Source organism: Mustela putorius, unplaced genomic scaffold (genome assembly GCF_011764305.1).
Source record: "Mustela putorius furo isolate JIRA1106 unplaced genomic scaffold, ASM1176430v1.1 tig00000174_pilon_pilon_pilon, whole genome shotgun sequence".
NCBI classification, from domain to species: domain Eukaryota; kingdom Metazoa; phylum Chordata; class Mammalia; order Carnivora; family Mustelidae; genus Mustela; species Mustela putorius.
In genome coordinates, this window is record NW_025421304.1 from 2,165,343 (window position 1) to 2,182,637 (window position 17,295).

General features: G+C 53.4%; 1 protein-coding gene across 6 annotated transcripts; it reads left to right on the forward strand.

Moving 5' to 3' along the window:
* The first annotated feature begins 1,715 nt into the window (after positions 1-1,715).
* On the forward strand, positions 1,716-16,118 carry DMKN (dermokine). 6 transcript variants are annotated; one of them, XM_004765071.3, is made up of 21 exons: positions 1,717-2,345; positions 2,608-2,823; positions 2,939-2,995; positions 3,286-3,336; positions 3,497-3,694; positions 4,296-4,349; positions 4,732-4,797; positions 5,050-5,100; positions 6,898-6,942; positions 7,559-7,612; positions 8,556-8,606; positions 8,754-8,801; positions 9,017-9,064; positions 11,250-11,306; positions 11,593-11,640; positions 13,266-13,310; positions 13,430-13,471; positions 13,789-13,857; positions 14,890-14,913; positions 15,255-15,302; positions 15,801-16,118. In XM_004765071.3, exons 1-20 carry the CDS (start codon positions 1,968-1,970, stop codon positions 15,300-15,302), a joined length of 1,650 nt encoding a protein of 549 aa, XP_004765128.1. In that variant the 5' UTR covers positions 1,717-1,967; the 3' UTR covers positions 15,801-16,118. The 6 variants fall into 6 exon arrangements, with proteins under 6 accessions (XP_004765130.1, XP_004765128.1, XP_004765129.1 ...); XM_004765072.3 differs by lacking the exon at positions 8,556-8,606; XM_004765073.3 differs by lacking the exons at positions 7,559-7,612; positions 8,556-8,606 and having other exon boundaries at positions 1,716-2,345.
* The last annotated feature ends 1,177 nt before the right edge of the window (positions 16,119-17,295 follow it).

A 17,295-nucleotide genomic window follows, 5' to 3' on the forward strand; every position in this document is an offset into this window, starting at 1 on the left:
GGCTTAAAGAAAAATATTAATAACAGAGATGGTCAGGAGGCAGATATACACCACGGTGAAGGCGGTGGCCCATGAGGGAAGTGTGGGAAGGAGTCTCTGAGGCAGGGAGTGTTCTACCCCCAGCCCCGTGGTCCTGTCCTCGGACGTGGAAGCAGCTGGCTCAGGGGCTTAGGTGTCCATCAGCAATCCGGAGGCCTCAGATTTACTCCTGCCCCCTGCCTTCCATTAGGCCCCAGGGCAAAACTGCCACCAATTCCATCCAGAGAAGAATGAAGGTTTTGACAAGCAGCGGGAGGTCTGAGACGGAGGATGACAGAATGTGCTGGGAGCAGAGTTTAGGAGTGGGGCAGGCCTGGGCTTGGCTTTGGCTCTACCACACACCACCATTCCCCTCTGAGCCCCAAATTCTCTGTCTCTAAATGGGGTAATTCTAAGACTATCTCCCAGGGCTGTGAGAGCCTTAAAGTGCTTAGTCCGGCACTGGGCACCCAGAGCCATGGATAGACTGGAGCCGTGGTGAAAATTACAATGATGATTACCACTACCACCATTATCACTCTCATTAAAGGGAGATGGAATAACAGGGAGGTGGGAGGCGCCCAGGACAGACAGGGATTGTGTTTACGCGGTGAGAGGTGCTGGATATTACAAGCTGGGGTGCGGATGCTGGGGTGGAGAGAGACTGACTGAAAGACATTGAGAAAGGCGGATGGAAACCAGCCCCTCCTAAGTCGGTGATGAGTTCCAGTGATACAAGGCTGGCGACAAGTGGGAGGCCCCAAGGCCCTGGGAGCAGAGAAGTGGACGGGTGCTGGACAGGGGTGAGATGGGTTAGATGACTGAGCTCTGTGTCCTGAGCTGGGACAGGGAGAGGGCCACGCTGCTGACCGAGGGCCCTGGGAGGGGGCAGGGTGGGGGGCTTGTGCTGTCTCCTCCTCCCCTGCCGCCAGGTCCTGGGGAGACTGGGGGTGGGGTGGGGCAAGCGGCAGTCCCAGTCCTCTCAGGAGGCTCTGAGCTCACACACGTGCCCCTGTGGGCCAGGTAAACAGGATGGGTGCCTGGGTCAGCTGCTCCCTCCCACTCATTCCCTGGGGGTGGCTGGCCCGCCCAGTTCCCTGCTCCGCACCCAGCTTTCTCAGCCAAGAGCAGCCCTAGTGCTGAGACGCCCTGATGACCACTCTGGCTACTTCCTACCTCCATACCTGGGGTCCCCACTGAGGGCAGTCTCACAACTCCCAGAGTTTCTGTGGAGTGGAAAGCATGAAAGAGTGTGAGGACAGTCACCTTTAGGGGGCAGCATGGGAGGGAAGAGAGATGGAAGAGGAAAAGGTCACCAAAACTGAGAGAGTAAGGCCGAGAAAGCAGCTGCCTCTCATCCCAGTGCCCCTGATCCAGGCTGGGTTACACCTTGGGTGGGTCTCGCCCTATCGGGTTCCCTATGCTTGCCTCCTGGTTGGGTCCTGCCTGTGGTTCCTTTCTCTTGAGTCCCCTCCACCTACCACCTCTAGGAGACATCAACCACCTATCTCCTCAGATGCCCCCATCCCCACCCTGCGCCCCAAATTCCTGGGGTTGGGAAATCAGAACACCTTTGCACCTGCCTCATCCCATTTCTTCCTCCCTGATGCTCGGGCTCCCTCTCTGTTTCAACACAGACTCTCAGACTCACAATTACAGCTCATTACCCTATCGGTGGCTGGCCCTGAGTCATGAGGGAGGGACTCTGGGCTCCCTAGCCCCGTCACCTTCTCCCAGGCCACAGTATAAGGAGTAGCGGCAGGGAGGAGGACTCTGGGAAGGCAGGGGAGTCTGGGAAAGGAGAGAGAAGGCTGCGGACTTAGAGGAACGGGGAGTGAGTCAGGAGGAAGAACACAGAGAAAGGCACACGCAGACACGGGGGTAGAGGAAGGACAAAGAGAAGAAAACTTGGGTCAGAAGAAAATAGGAGGGAAAGGAGTGAGGCAGAGATGAAGTCACAGGGCTCCCTGGCCTGCCTCCTGCTGGCCCTGTGCCTGGGCAGTGGGGAGGCTGGCCCACTGCTGCGAGGAGGGGAGAGGGCTGCAGCAGGTGCTGGGGATGCCTTGGGACATGGGGTAGGACATGCCATTGGACAAGGGGTGGGAGATGCTATTAGCCATGGAGTCGAAGAGGCTGTTGGCCAAGGGGCTGGAGAGGCAGCTGGCTCTGTAGCCAGAGAAGTCATGGGTCATGGCATGGGGGAGGCAGCCCGTGCCCTTGGAAATACTGGGGGCGAGGCTGGCAGACAGGCTGAGAACATCATTCGACGTGGAGAAGATGCTCTCCACAGCTCCTGGCAGGGGATGCCCGGCAGCAACGGTGCTTGGGTGAGTAGCGGGCAGCTGGGTGTGGAAATGGAAGGCTGTGGGCAGTTGGGTTGAGAATCTTGGAAATCAGTTGGAAGGATGACTGGGTCTCTTATTTGTGGCTGTCTGGGGTGTTTTCCCTCCATGGGATGATGCCTCCTTCTTCCACCATGCTGGGGTCTCCCTCTACCTGCCTCTGCCTATGTCCTGCTGTGCCTGCCCTCCCCTGTCACGGAGGGGGAAGGGCACACACACTCAGTGCAGGTGTGTGTTGTTCTTGCAGGGAACCGGCGGCCAGCCTCCATCCGGAGGCCATGGCATCTTTGGCTCCCAGGGTGGCTCTGGAGTCCACAGCCAAGGCAATTCTGGAGGTCCAGGGACTCCCTGGGGCCAGGGGTATCCCAGAGGTCCAGATGGCAGCTTTGGAACCCACTCTCAGGGAGGCTCCTGGGGCCAAGGAGGCAACGGAGGGTCTTTCAGCTCAGGCACCAACGCTCAGGTACAGTAACCACCCGAGCCCTGAGGCTTTCCACCTCCTGCCCTTCAAGCCCGTGCTCTCCACGCCTCCCTCATCTTACTGTCGGTACCCACACTCGGCCTCCTCCTCTCTGCAGGGGACTGTGGTCCAACCTGGTTACGGGTCAGTGAGAGGCAGCAACTCACATACAGAGGTAAGGGAAAGAGTATGGGGAGGAAGAGGGTGTCCAGGTGCGTGTGCCAGAAAGCAGGAGAGACGAAGAGGAAAGAAAGGCTGGGGGGTCAAGGTACAAGGCAGATTGGACAGGAAAGAGATGGGCTAGATGAGGGGGCCAGGAAGAGGGGGAGGGAAGTGGGATGGGTGTGGGGCAGAAACAGGTGGGGAAAGAAGGCCAAGCCACAGGAAACAGGAGAGCCCGGCCTGTGGCCATGGCTTTCACTGAAGTCTGGAAACTCACCTGTCCCTGGAAACTTTCCTCTGCAGTGCACCAACCCCCCACCATCCGGCTCAGGCGGAAGCTCTAGCAACTTCGGGGTAAGGGGATGGGCCGTCGGAGCATGTTGTGCAGGGAGTAGACAGAACATCGGCTCCCCTCAGACCGTGCTGTGGGGAATATGCTAGAGCCAGAGAGGGAGGGGAGGGAGGGCAGCAAACACTCCTGATATTCTCACTCTGGTCCCTTCCTGCCCCTTAGGGAGGCAGTGGTGGCAGCAGTGGCAGTGACAGTGGCAGCGGCAGCGGTGGCAGTGGTGGAGGCAATGGCCATGGTGGCAGCAGTGGCAGTGGTAGCAGCGGCAGCGGTAGCAGCGGTGGCAGCAACAGCGGCGGCAGCGGTGGCAGCAACAGCGGTGGCGGCAGCAGCGGTGGCAGCAACAGTTATGGACCCAGCTGGGTGAGTTCTACTCTGCTGCTCACCATCCCAGGTCTCCTCAGCTCCTGCTCCCCACCTTTGCAGCCTCCCAGGCAGGCTTCCTTACACAGCCGGCTCTCTGGGGCCTCAGCAGAGGTGCCCCCGCTGCTGCATCTGCTCACTCGGTTCCCTTCTGCCCAGCGCGGGTGGGGATGCCCTGCCTCCTGTCTAACCCACTCCTGCGGCCGCGCCCGCTTGGTGGATAGGTCTAGAGCTGGGGGTGGCAGAGGGGAGAAGAGAGGTGGATGCAGGAAACGGGCTTGGGAAGCTCCCAAGAGAACGGTGGCAGGCCCGTCGCACACACGGAGACAAGGACACGTACAGAGCTGGGGTGATAAATACAGGGCCCAGGAGGCCCCTCCCAAAGGGCTGAGGGGACTGGGGGAAGAGCGGACTATAGCCTGGCAGCTGGCTTAGGGTGACTCTCCCAGAGGAGTCCTGCAACAGCGGGAGCACAGTTGGCTCCCCCGGGTATCTGGGAAAGGTCTGAGGCAAGAAGGGGTAAGTAAAGAGAACAAGCCAGGTCACATAAGCTGCTTTAACTTACTGCTCCATATACTATCTGTTTTCCCTCCCAATCTAGGACCGTCCCTTAGAAAATTCTAGGAATTTTCAAAGCGGCTCCTCGGGTTCACAGGTAAGGACTCTTGGGGTCCCTTCCTCTGCCTATGTTCCAGGAGAGGGAGGGGTAAGGAGAAGAAGGGGGAGGACAGACAAGCCCTTAGGTGCCAGGATCAAGGCTCTTAAGATGTTAGGCTCCAAAGGCTTTTTGGCTTCTGGCATGTGGTAGGGCGAGAGGACGACAGCTCAAAATCCCCAAACTGTCCTGCATTTCCGAATACACCTGGTCATACCTGTCCTTTGTGTTCTGAAAAACTTCCTTCACTGGCCAGCTGGCTCAAGATGGGAAGAGACGGAGGTTGGCATAGGGGAGTAAAACAAATTATAATGTCCAGACAACGATCTGGTTCCCACTGAATCCTTTTAAGACCCTGTGTGGACTCATGTTCCCCTCGTAGGGATACAATACCGGCTCTTCCTGGGGTAGCAGTGGTGGCGGAAGTGGCAGTGGAAATAAACCTGGGGTGAGTGTCTGCTGAGTGCACTCGTGCACAGATCTGCCTCCTCTTCCTGGAGGGGAGGGGAGATAACAGGTGCTGAGGCTCCTTGGATGATGGGAGAGCTGGGAGAGCGCTGGCCAGAGCTGAGAATGGGGCCGAGGTGGGGTGGCTGCTGGCTAGCCTCAGGGTTAACAGATTCATGTGTGCTGCAGTGTGGGGGCTGCCCCTGGTGTCTAGGCCGAAGCAGAGGGAAAGCTGTCTCTCTCTCTCTCACAGTGTGACAACCCAGGGAATGAAGTCCGCATATCCGGAGGATCTGGGGGTCAGGTGAGAGCCAAACTTGGGACTGTGCCCACTCCTGCTTGGCGCCACTCCTAAGGCTAACCTTCATCCCAGCCCTGTCCGTGGGAAAGAAACCAAACGCATACTCCTACAAATATTAAAAATCTCCAAAGTAATAATTAATTGCAAATCCTTACATGATATGCCTCACTTTATACCATGGAGGAGGCTATGAAAAATCACATAGAAACCAGTCCTTCTAGAAACATAATCACTTCAAGTGACCTACACCCACCCGGCCAGTAAACAGAAGGCCTGAACAGAATGCCATGACCTCTTCGACAGCATCTGGAAACTGGGTTTGGAATGCACAGACTTTCCTCCTAGTTATTCTGGAAATTTGGGCTTTCTGTCAGCATCTACAGCACTGACAAGAGGAAGTGTTGTGCTAAGATCCCCACGAAGAGCCTAGAGGTCTTGTGAAAACACAGGTTCTGAGTCAGCAGGCCTGGGGTGGGGCTGAGATTTTGGTTTCTACCAGGTTCTGGCAAGGCCGATGTGCACTGGTGTGAGCACAGCCGATGGGGAGAAGGCTCCCTGAATATTAGGCTCCTCGGATATTTAAGGATACTAATATGGGTAGGTAGGTGTTAGTTTCTTTTTTTTTTTTTAAGATTTTATTTATTTATTTGACAGAGAGAAATCACAAGTAGATGGAGAGGCAGGCAGAGAGAGAGAGAGGAGAAAGCAGGCTCCCTGCCAAGCAGAGAGCCCAATGCGGGACTCGATCCCAGGACCCTGAGATCATGACCTGAGCCGAAGGCAGCGGCTTAACCCATTGAGCCACCCAGGCGCCCCTAGGTGTTAGTTTCTTAACTAACGATTCTTAACTAATGATTTCCTAACTAACTAACTTCCTGGCTTGTAACTGTTTCTAGCTCTTTGCATACCAAAGTCTTAAATATGTAGTCAAATATACCAGTCTCTTCTATGGTTTCTGCTCTTGAAAAGAAAAAGGCCGCGATTTTCTTCTAGAACTACTAATACATCTATACTTTCATTTTTTATATTTAACTCTTTAATCTACCAGGGCTTTACTTTGCTATATACAATCTAGTCCCATTCCTCAGTTCGGCTAGACTTGCCCCACATTTTGGATCAGAGCTGCGTGCTCTCTTATGAAGGGAAAACCAGATAAAAACAGAAGGGGGGTACCAGCTAGGTATAACTTGTGCCCCTTGAACCCTCCAAATATTTACCTGGTGTTGCCAGCCACACACATTGAATTATTTACACCATTGATGTAAAATGTCACTTGTAAATACCTTCATACTTTGGGTTCTATCTGGTCAAACTGACTCCATCTGTTCCGTGACAAGGCTTTCTTTATGGTACATTAATATCCGCCAGTACAGGTCATCCTTTGTTGCCTATCTTTTCCAGTGTTTTTTCACCTATCATTTTTTTTAACATTTTAAAAACATTTTATTTATTTATTTGACACACAAAGAGAGAAAGATCACAAGTAGGCAGAGAGGCAGGCAGATAGAGGGGGAAGCAAGCTCCCTGCTGAGCAGTGAGCCCGATGTGGGGCTTGATCCCAGGACCCTGAGATCATGACCTGAGCCCGAGGCAGAGGCTTAACCCACTGAGCCACCCAGGCACCCTCACCTATTCTTAAACATTTATTCTTCCAGATGAATTCCAAGATTATTTTGGCCAATTCCAAAAGAGAACTCCATGAGGACTATTAGAGGAACTGTACTAAATCAATACAGAAAGGTGCAGGGAGGGACCTAAGATCTAAAACAATGATCTCTGTTGCACTGTCTCATCCCTCAGGGCTTTGGAGGACAGGGAGGTTCCGGCGGCTATGGCGACCTCAGGGTAAGGAGATGACCGGCACTGAGAGTAGAGACCGGTGGCGGGAGATGGGATGGAGGTCTCCTTTGCAACAGCAATGCTAACAGAGCTGATAGTCTTGCACCCAAGCTGGTCTTGATCTTAGCTCAGGGAATTCATCTCAGCACCAGGAAAGTGGGACTGAAGAAGTGCCTCCCTCTAACTTAGGAGGAGAGGAGCTAGAGGACTTCTGTGCCACTAGGCTCCCACTGACTCTCCAGCCAGTGGCCCATTTCTGACCAATGTGACACATCTGCCCAGACCATGGCTTACAGTTTGCATCAGTTTAGTCCAACAGTCTGGCTGGCTTCTGCCTCAAAACCAGGGGACAGTTCAGATACTTTGGTGGCAAAGGCCCTTCCCGTTAGATTTTGGGAAGTTGCGGAAGTGAATATAAAGAGATGGTTATGTTGCCAATTGAGTAATAACCCAATCCACAGGAAGTTGAAGCAAGATTTGCCAGGGAGAAGAGCCTCTCTTGGGGATCTGGGAAATCTGCTGGGTTTGTGCCCTGATTCAGGAGTCCCTTGCCCACATCCTGCTATCTTGCCCTCTCATCCTACATGAGCCCTCCACAGACTCTTCCATTTTCTCTCTGTAGGAAATAAGCAAAGAGGGCAGTCGTCTAGTTGGGGGTCCCCAAGACAATTATCAGGTGAGCACAGATGGTTTTAGGAGAAGGGCTGGTAAAGTGTGGGGACAGAACACTAAGGGATGGGGAAAAGAAAGAGAAACATCAGTACCTTCTTGCAAGCTGCCCTGACTCTGTGTTGAGTGACCACCAGGAGACTAGACAGGGGTCTGTGATCCCCGTCTCCTTGGTTCATCCATTCCTCTCCCTTCTACAAACTACAATCATCACTGTGTATTATCACTGAGAGGGAAACACAGCCAAAAGTAACAGGAGAATGGTCAAGGGGCTATTTTTGGAAACCATACTTTAGAAGTGTTAACCTCTGAGTTAGAAAGCAGTGACCTCTCAGTTAGAAGACGGGGCTTCAGAGGACAGCTGTCCCACCTGTCTGTCGTCTGTGCATCTTCAGGCAGGGCAGTTGGCCTCTCTGAGCCTGGGCTTCCTCTCGGGTAAAATGGGGATGGCAAAACCTAACTAGCTCCACGCCACAGTTACTGCAGAGCTTTCTGCATCGTGACCAGAGCAAAGTGATTCAGGATCTGGACACGGGAGTCCGACAAGGAAAAAGAACCTGAGGCATGTGGCTGGACAGCTCTGAGTTTGCTTCGCTCCTCTGTTAAGTGGAGACGTCTCCACACAGGCATACGGCAGGATAAGGCACTGTGCTAGGCACGTGATGGGACTACACATGAGCTCCCAGCAGTCTTTTTGGGACAGGCTTTGGGGGGAGGCAGAATAAGAATATGATTCAAAGGAATGGGCAGGGCTATTCTAGAAATAAGTGGCAGAACATTCCAAGAAGGTGGGAATTCCTATTGCTGTGTGAGAAAAGAGAGGAGGTGACTTTACCCAGAGTACACAGAGCCTGAGCAAAGGCAGAGCTGGTGGGCCCGGAGCAGGCTAATAGCGGGCATGCGTGACAGGAGGCACAGGCCTTGAACAGTAGTCCCCCCTTCCTACCCAGTGGCAAGGGCCCAGCGGAAGAGGTGAAGCTGTCAGTGGGATCAATACCTTGGTGAGTGGAGGCATAACCCCACCTTTGGCCGGGACCATGGCATCAAGTGATCCCTTGCCTCCCCTCCGGACCCTCAGAGCACCCGCCCCTGCCTCTTGCTCACAGGGTGGGTTCCTACTCTTATCCCCTTTCTCTTTGGTTCCTTAGAACTCTCAGACATCTCCTGGGATCTTCAATTTTGACACTTTCTGGAAGGTGAGTTCAACAAGATCTCTCTAGCCACTCTCTCGTGGAAAATCGAAGTTCTGTCCCTCTGCCCTGTGGGCTTGAAGCCCTCTTTCCAGAAAGACCGACTGTCAGTGGTGGTCCTTGACCTCTTGCCCTGAGGTCCTGAGACAACATTACATCACATTACAACTCAATTTGCCATTTTCCTCTTTTTTTTTTTTTTTTTTTTTTTATCTCTGCAGAATTTTAAATCCAAGCTGGGTTTCATTAACTGGGATGCCATAAACAAGGTAAGGGCTAGAAGGCCGTGTCATTCGATCTTTGTGGGAGAGGGAAAGAGAGAAGAAAGCGAACTGCTACCCCCTAACCTGGGGAGCTGGGGAAGTGACGATGGCAGTGGAAGGGGCGTTCTGTCCAGGGCTTAAAAAAAGGACAAAAACAAAGAGGAAGGAGGCAGAGGCAAGAAGAGGGTAGTTTGGAAACAGCTAGGAGTCCGGGAAGAGGAAGGAATGGGCCTCTTTTATGTCTCAACACACAAACTGAACAGGTGTCAACCTCAGTTTCTCCTTTGAGACCTGGAAGGTTAAGGGGAGAGTGAGGAGGCCTAGTCCTTGCAGGGGAAGGACTTAACAGTCCGGAGGAGCTAGAGGCCCCAGGAGGAATGACACTGAGAAAGAAGGGAAGGAAAATGATTATGTGCCCAGTGCCTGCTGGGTGCCAGGTATTCTGGGCCCTGGGTGTGCATAGGTTGAAGAGGCACTTGGAGCCCAGAACCCTCTTCTCCTTCCCCCCTGCCCACCCCTTCCACATTCAGGGATCCCTTGGCCAGGCTGATCTGACGCCTAAATAGCAGACATGCCTCCAGAGCAGAGGCAGGCCGATAATCCGAACAAACTCCAAAGGCAGAAGTTGCAAGTGACAGCCAACGGATGTGCTTTGTTTGAGCCACTGTTCTGTTTTTTTTTTTTTTTAATTTTAAAAACACTATGAATTAGTTGCCAAAGTTTAAAAATTGAGAGGTTCTACAAAGTGACTTGAAATTCTGACTTCTCTTGGAAAATGAGGCAACACTGGGCCCCTCTTTCCTCGAGCTCTAATGGACAGCTGCTCTAATGAATAGCGGCTGTTTCTCTCCTGCAGCCACATGCCTGCTGCCCAGCAGTCACCCCAGCAGCTGAGCTTCTGACCCTTACAGTAGAAGAAGGAAGACAAGGATCCCTGCCCTCTAAAACTCGTGGGGGATACTGGTGGTGGTATGCAGGGAGGTGAAGAGAAAACCCCAAACTCAGGCAAGGTCAAGTCTGCGCCTTGGGGAAGAAGATGGGAGAGCGAAAGATGTGGGAGGCAGAAGTTCCCAGGTGCAGGGCAGTGCAGTTTTGGATGAACTAAAAGAGCCAAATGGACTTTTCTGTTTTAAAGGAAACGGTGTCTGAGAGGGGCGAGACTCCTTACTGTGGATCTCGGGGAGACCAGGCCCCCAAACATGAGGAGCTTAGGGTCAGAGGCACAGATGGATACTTCCCCAGGGGCCAGAAAGGCAGTGAACATCGGGGGGTAAGGTGGGCAGTAAAGGGAGTGCTCACAGTTAGGCAGGATCCATTTGGGGCAGCTTCCCCAGAAGCAGATCTAAGAAGGGGAGCAGGACAGAGATTGGCAGAGAGGAGAACAGAAGTCCCATCTCCTTAACAGGGAGGGAGCTGAGCACTGGGGCCAGACTGAGCAGTGACAACAGGGAGACTATACGTAACAGTTCTTGGCAAGTAAGAGTTGTTCCATCCCAAACTGGAATTTCTGGATTTGGCTGGATGATAGCCACCCTGGGCAAAAAGATCCTTGCCGATTTCAGGAGCAGAGGCCTGATCCACCCGACTTGGCCCATTAGGTCCTGAATTCTTACTCCTTGAGCTTCCTCTTAGAACTTATTTCTTTGCCCAGGATGAGAGCTTTCGCACCCCATGACTTCCAGACAAGGAGCTACCAGATGGATGGAAGCCCCCAAGCCCTTCTTAAAACCCCACTACTCCACCACTAATCTCAACCCTTATCCTTGAAATAAACCGTAGTTGCCCCACACTCCTGGTCTCTGCTCCTTTCTTACGTCTCCATTGTCATTCCAGGGGGGTTGGAAGGGTCATCCACAGCCCTGCAGCTTTGGGCAATGGGCTGGGGGTCCTGGTCCTGTCCTGAGGTTTGGCTGCAGTGAGGTTCTGTCAGAGGCCGGGGAAGCAGGGAGAGTGAAGAGCGTGGTGTGTGTAGGTGGGAGGGGGGCTGGTTAGCGGCTCCCGAGATCTAGTCTCTCTTTCCCCCTCTGCTTCCAAAAGCAATTTACTAGTGTTCCTAAGACACCCCAGCTTCCCTCCAAACCTTAGTCATGATGAAATCCTGAAGGCTGAGTGATGGTGGTAGCGGGAATAGGGGTATAGGTGAGCAGGAGGCCAAGCTCCCTGCTCACCCCACCCCACCTTTCCTCCACAGGGCCAAGTCCCACGCCCCAGCACACGCGCCCTGCTCTACTTCAGCCGACTCTGGGAGGTAGGAGATCTCTCACTTTTCAGAGAACTGGGGATCTGGTCATCTGTCCCTTTCCCTACCTCCCTCAAGCTCCAGCCCACCTGTCACAAAATTTGCCCTTTTTTCCTTGTGAGATGGGCAAACGCGCCCAAATACCATCAGAAGTGCTAACACCCTCAAGCTCCGGTATGCTTATCTTCATCTAACCCCAAACCACACCCAGGTGCCAAAACCCATTCTTGTACCTTTCCAACAAGCTGCCATACTCCTCGCTCTGAGCCCCACTCACCTCTTCTCCTCCCTCTAGGATTTCAAACACAACACCCCTTTCCTGAACTGGAAAGCCATTATTGAGGTAAGGGTGGCAGAACTGCTCGTTCTGGAAGCCCAGCTCTGGGGACATGGGACCTGGGCTCTTGGCAATGGCTTGCATTCAGTCCCTTTGGCTTACCTTCCCTGCTGAGGGAGCTCCTCCCTCTCTTCCCACTCTCCTCCCTTTCTGCTAAGTGGGGGTGGGGTAGGAGAGAGAAGCCAGTGAGTCACTACTGAAGGAGTAGGGTGGGCGGTCCTCCTTGGGATAAAAACTGAAGCCAAGGACAGGGGCCTTCACAGGCGCAGGAACATGAAGCCCGCCACCCTCTCTGCTCTGCTGCTGTTCCTGCTGGGCGTGGCCTGGCTCAGGGGGAGCCACAGCTGGGTGGGTACTGCAGGGTGAGCAGGGGAGGGGACGTGAGGTGGGGAAGAGAGAGGGGCCTGGAGCTGGGGCCAACTCTCAGGACTGGAAAAGGGGTGTTAAGGAGGAAAGCTGAAAGGAAACAGGAGGCATGAGGGGAGCAGGTCAGGCAGTGGTCAAGTGTGAGCAGGTGCAGAAGGTCTGAATATCTGGGTTCTGGGAAGGAGGGGTCCTGCAGAAGGCCGCATCTTGATTCTTCCTGGCCAGTGGCCTTTGGGCACAGAGGTTAAGGTTGCCCACTCACTCATCCGTGTGGGCCAGATACCCGAGGCTGGACAGGTGGGGCCATGCAAAGGGGGAGGTCAGGGCCCTCCAGGTGCGTGTTGTCATGCACTCATGAATGACCAGTGTGCCTTGTTGTCTGAGGGAAATCTGAATTTAGGTGTTCACAACTATTTAAAAATGCAGACCACGCAAAAAATCTCTGGAGGCCTGTGGTCAAGCCGTTTGTGGTCAAGACCTCGGTGTTAGGGCTAAGAGTGGGGCTACAATTCAGTAGGAGTTAAGTTGGAGTTAGGAGGAACACCCTAACTCTGAGGGGGGGGGAGGGTGGGAGAGGGGGTTCCAAGTGGAGAGGTGGTAATCACAGAAGCTAAACTTCTCTCCTGCTGCTGAGAATTTTCCTCTTGCCTCGACTGCAGAGGGGAAGGGCCCATGCACCTGCGCTGTGTCTCACGTGGCCTCATGGGTTTTCTTGCATTTCTCCCCTTTCGCTCTCCTTTGGCTCAGTGTGAATCTAATCACCTCACTCTACCTCTGTTTGCTGAGGATAGCATCCCATTCTTCCAGAAGCCCTGTGGGAACAGTGTTTGTGAATAGGAATTACAGGGCTAAGAAGGGAGCAGGGTTTGGTGTCCGTAGAAGGTGGGTTGGGGCTGAGGGGCCGTGTCTGCCCCAAAGGTGCCTATGTAGGCACAGCTCACTTGCCATTCCTGATCCGTCCGAGGCTGGCCTGCCAGAGCTCCAAGTGTGTGGGTGGGGGCAATTGCCTCGCTCCCCCACACTGAGTGTAGAAATCTGTCCTGTATCTATTGGGGTCATCAGTGTCCTCAGGCTCACTGGCTTCTCCGGAAGCACTGCTGATCCTGGACCATGGAGAGGGGTGCAGCGGGATGCGTGAGTGCTGGTGCTTGGTGCTTGCGCGGGAGGACAGGGCCTAGGTGACAGGCTGCTGGAGCCCTGTGAGTCCGGCAGGGCTCCAGGGACCTTGGACAAAGACCCCTTCACGGAGACTCTCTCCCTTCAAGGGTGCTGATGCATCGCTCCAGAAGAGGTCGGGCGGTGCCAGGCAGGTGAGTCTCTCTGCCCTCAGACTGACGTTGACGGTCCCAGGTCCCTCTCGGTCTGGTTCTCGGGGCTGGCCAATCTGAAATTCTCTCTCCTCCACACCCTCATGCTGTTGTTTTCTCAGTCTGGCGGAGGATGGCAAGAAGTGGCCGCTGTGACTTCTAAGGTAAGACATCTGCCACCGGACCACCTGATTCAAACCACGCTCATTTCCCTGGTCTCCTGCCTTCACTTCCCAAAGTGATACTTGAGGAGATGCGAGAGGTACCAGGGAAGGAGGAGGCAGGGCCACTCACACTATAAGGGAGGTGAGGCTATGGGCTCTGGCTGGCTGAAGGAGATTCTATAGAAAAAAAATGCATGACAAAAAGAAGGAAGGCAGGGTTTGGAAACAGGTCTGGTCCAGACCAGGAACCGGTGTGTTTATTCCACAGCAAAATGCCCTCATCCCTTCTCTCTCTACCCCCGTGCTTTCTTCCACAGAATACCTATAACCAGCAGGCATACCCTACTTCTTCTGGTGGGCAGTACTCAGCCAAGATCCCCTCTAAGGTAAGACTCCCAACTGCCTTATTTCCCCACTGGGGTCTCTGCATGGGGTGGGGGGGGCATTGAGGGGCTTTCATGGCCAGGCTGAGCTGAGGCCGAGGCAGAATCCTGTTCATTTTGACAGTCATGTCTCTCCGCCCCTGCGTAGGGAGACTCAGGCTCCTTGAGAGCCATTTGGAAGTGGAGGGTGGGAGGTTCAATGTTCTTCACTCCCACCCACTCAGAAAAGGTTACAAGGGGGCAGCAGCTGTGTCGCATGCCCTGGAGAAAACTGGGAACCAGCATCCTCTCAAAGAGGGATATACAGCTCTAAAAAAACCCTCACATGACACACAGCAAAACAAGTAGCCTTCCCATGTAGTAGAGTCTTCTCCCTCTGCCTCTGTAACTGCTGACATTTGTTCATGGGATGCGTGGAAGGCGAGAGGAGGGCACGCTAACACTTAGGGGAGGCTTGCCCAGAAACTTGTGGTTGGTGGGAAAATTAATGTTTTGTTCCACAAAGGGAATAACGGGGGGGGGGGGAACCCAACCCTGAGAATTTTGTTTCATTCAGATGCAAAGAAAGCAACCTTATATATTCAATAAATGAACATGCTAAATACTAATTAGACTGGTGAAGAAAAAACAGGTGCTATTTCCCGCCATCTCTCAGAACAAGGAGAACAAGGAAGCCCCTGGCCTCAGGGACGGGACTTATACTGAGAGATCAGGAGTCACCTCCTGACTGGGAATGGGTGAAGTAGTAGTTAATGCTGTCCGTGGATATCCACTCGCTAATTTCCATCCATCTATCTCCCTATCTACCTTCTGTTCACTCTGCTTGGCCAGTGTGTGCTCATCTTGGGTAAATGTACTTAGGATGATAAATCTGCTTTGAAAAGAAGTCCATGGGCTGAATGTCCACAGTCAGACCCAAGGGCCTCCGAGATAAACTGGGTCTGAGCCTGCCCCTGCCATCGGGTCCCTCCTGGGCCCCGAGAACAAGGCAGAGGTCACTGGAGCCCCACATCACCTCCTCTGATCTCTTTCCAGGGGATAACCACGCCTTCTTCCTCGGTGAGTAGTGAGGCCGAGAAAATCGGGCTCCTGGGCGCCTGGGTGGCTCAGTGGGTTGAGCCGCTGCCTTCGGCTCAGGTCGTGATCTCAGGGTCCTGGGATCGAGTCCCGCATTGGGCTTTCTGCTCAGCAGGGAGCCTGCTTCCCTCTCTCTCTCTCTGCCTGCCTCTCTGTCTACTGTGATCTCTGTCTGTCAGATAAACAAATAAAATCTTTAAAAAAAAAAAAAAAAGAAAAGAAAAAAAGAAAATCGGGCTCCTGAGAGAAGGGATCTGGGTCCAGAGGGCATGCAGGGCCAGGGTCAGGGCCATGACCACTCAAATGTTCTCTATGTCCCACAGGCTTCCCGGGTGCGCCCTGGCCTGCTGCAGTGGGTGAAGTTCTGGTAGGTGAGTGTCAGAGCAAGTGGTGCAGGCCTCCATCCAGGAGCTGAGAAGCAGCCACCCCAGGGGGCAGGGCTGGGGTCTGGGCATTTGCTTTGCTTTGGGTGGATGCTCTAAAGGCATGGAGAAGGAGACCCCAATGGAGAAAGACTCATTAGGAAACCAGTGAGGACACTCGGAAAGCACTCTCTGAGTGCCGATGGAAGGCCCGCCAGAGGCCCCTGCCGTGCAGGGACAGCCAGGGGGAAGGTGGAGGGGAGGGACAGGACAGAAGGTTCTGGGAGAACTGCAGGAGGAAGTGAGTAGCCAATGGGGAAGGGCAATAGATTAGCTTGGCAGAACCACAAAATCTGTGTCAGGGAGAAGCAAGAGTAAGGGGACACGCAGGTGAAACAGATAGGACACCAAAAAACTGGGAGAGCAGAGGCTGGATGAAAGGATACCTGGTTTCAGCACGTTCAGGAATAGCTGAATTCTACCATTCGGTCTTGTCTTTTCTTCTAGAAAATTACTTCCAATCAGGACCGATGCCCTGAACATCAGCTGTCAAGGAGACCATCTGTGCCCTGCCCCCAACTCTCTCCCTGTGCCAGACCTGGCCTGGGTGCTGACACCTGCTTTTTCTAGGTTGGGGACTTGGTCTGTCTGTCCCTCGTTTCTTCTAACTGTGAGGTCTCCTTGTCCAGCAACCTCATCGGATAAACCTGCCACTTTGTTCACCTACTCCGTTTTGTGACCTCAAGTCACTGTAACAATTCTTCAGGAGAAGCTTCCTACTTTTGAGTTTCTTTGTGGAAATAAAATATGCATCTTGTTTCCTTACAATTTCCCACACTGTGTTCTTTAATGTTAGGCTGATGGCCTGATCAGGGAGGATGGAAGTGATCTGGGGGCAGATAATTTGCCTTCCTGCTGAGAGTGGTAAACCAAAGGGGGGAATTGAGAGAGGTAAGACCTGGGTGGTCCTGACAAGCAGTAGTTAGCTGCTCTCCCTGTGCCTCAGTTTCTTCATTGTAAGACATCATCTCGGCCCAGCCTACATCTGAATGCCATGCCCCCCCGCTGAGGCGTTCAAAGGTGTTCTGCTAGCCTGAAAAGGCAAGAGGGGAGTCATCCACATCAGGAAGTGGAAGTAAAGAGGGTTTTCAAGTGAGGAGGCCAGTCCCAGAGGGTCAGGAAGGTGCAAGAACAGGGGCCAGGGGCTAGCATAGCACATGCCCCAGCCTTGTAAACACATGGAGGCGTGGATGAGACTGTGTGCTTAGGAAGATGTGGGCAAGCGGCTCATAACCAGCCCAGTGCCTTGTTGTATGCAGTGGCTCTGTGTCTCTGGAACACAGAGGGGGTGGCGGAGACTTCTACTCTATGAATGTGCCAAGGAAACAGGCAGAGGTTCTTGGCACAGGCTGAGGCCCAGGCTTATCCCAAGCCTAGCAGCGCTGCAGACAGGCCTGGACAGTCTGCACTGAGAGTCTCCGAGTCAAAATCCCGTCAAGGCCATAAAATGTCTCCAAATTAGGGAGTCCCCATCACTCATCCCCGACATCCCTGCAGGGACCCAGGAAGAAAAAGGAGGGCAGGAAGCACCCTGCCAGCCTAGGCGATTCTCTCTGAGATTGCAGGTTCCCTACGGGCACAGCTCCTGTCTGCCTTGGTCATCATCGCTCCATCCTCAGCTCTGACCACAGTACCTGACAAAGGGTGGGCCTCAAATAGTTGGTGAATAAGTGAAAAAAACATGTTCCAAAATGAACTTGGGGAAACTGTCTTGATTAAACCCATCTGGGCGAGAGAAAGATGAAGACCATTCCTTTGCCCTGCATCCCCCTCTCAGTTTTGTCCTTAAATTGGGGCTACCACTTCGTGGACATACCTCCATTTTATTGTGCTTTGCTCTATTGCATTTTGTGGATATTAATGTCTTTTACAAACTGAAGGTTTGTGGCAACCCTGCAACAGGCAAGTCTATTAGCACCAGTTTTCTAATAGTATTTGCTTG

Excerpts from the sequence above, each read along its gene's own strand:
- DMKN (XM_004765071.3), top strand. The coding sequence starts at position 1,968 with ATGAAGTCACAGGGCTCCCTGGCCTGCCTCCTGCTGGCCCTGTGCCTG. Across the intron at positions 4,350-4,731 it reads GCGGCTCCTCGGGTTCACAG|GGATACAATACCGGCTCTTC; the intron begins GTAAGGACTCTT and ends TTCCCCTCGTAG. Across the intron at positions 5,101-6,897 it reads CCGGAGGATCTGGGGGTCAG|GGCTTTGGAGGACAGGGAGG; the intron begins GTGAGAGCCAAA and ends CTCATCCCTCAG.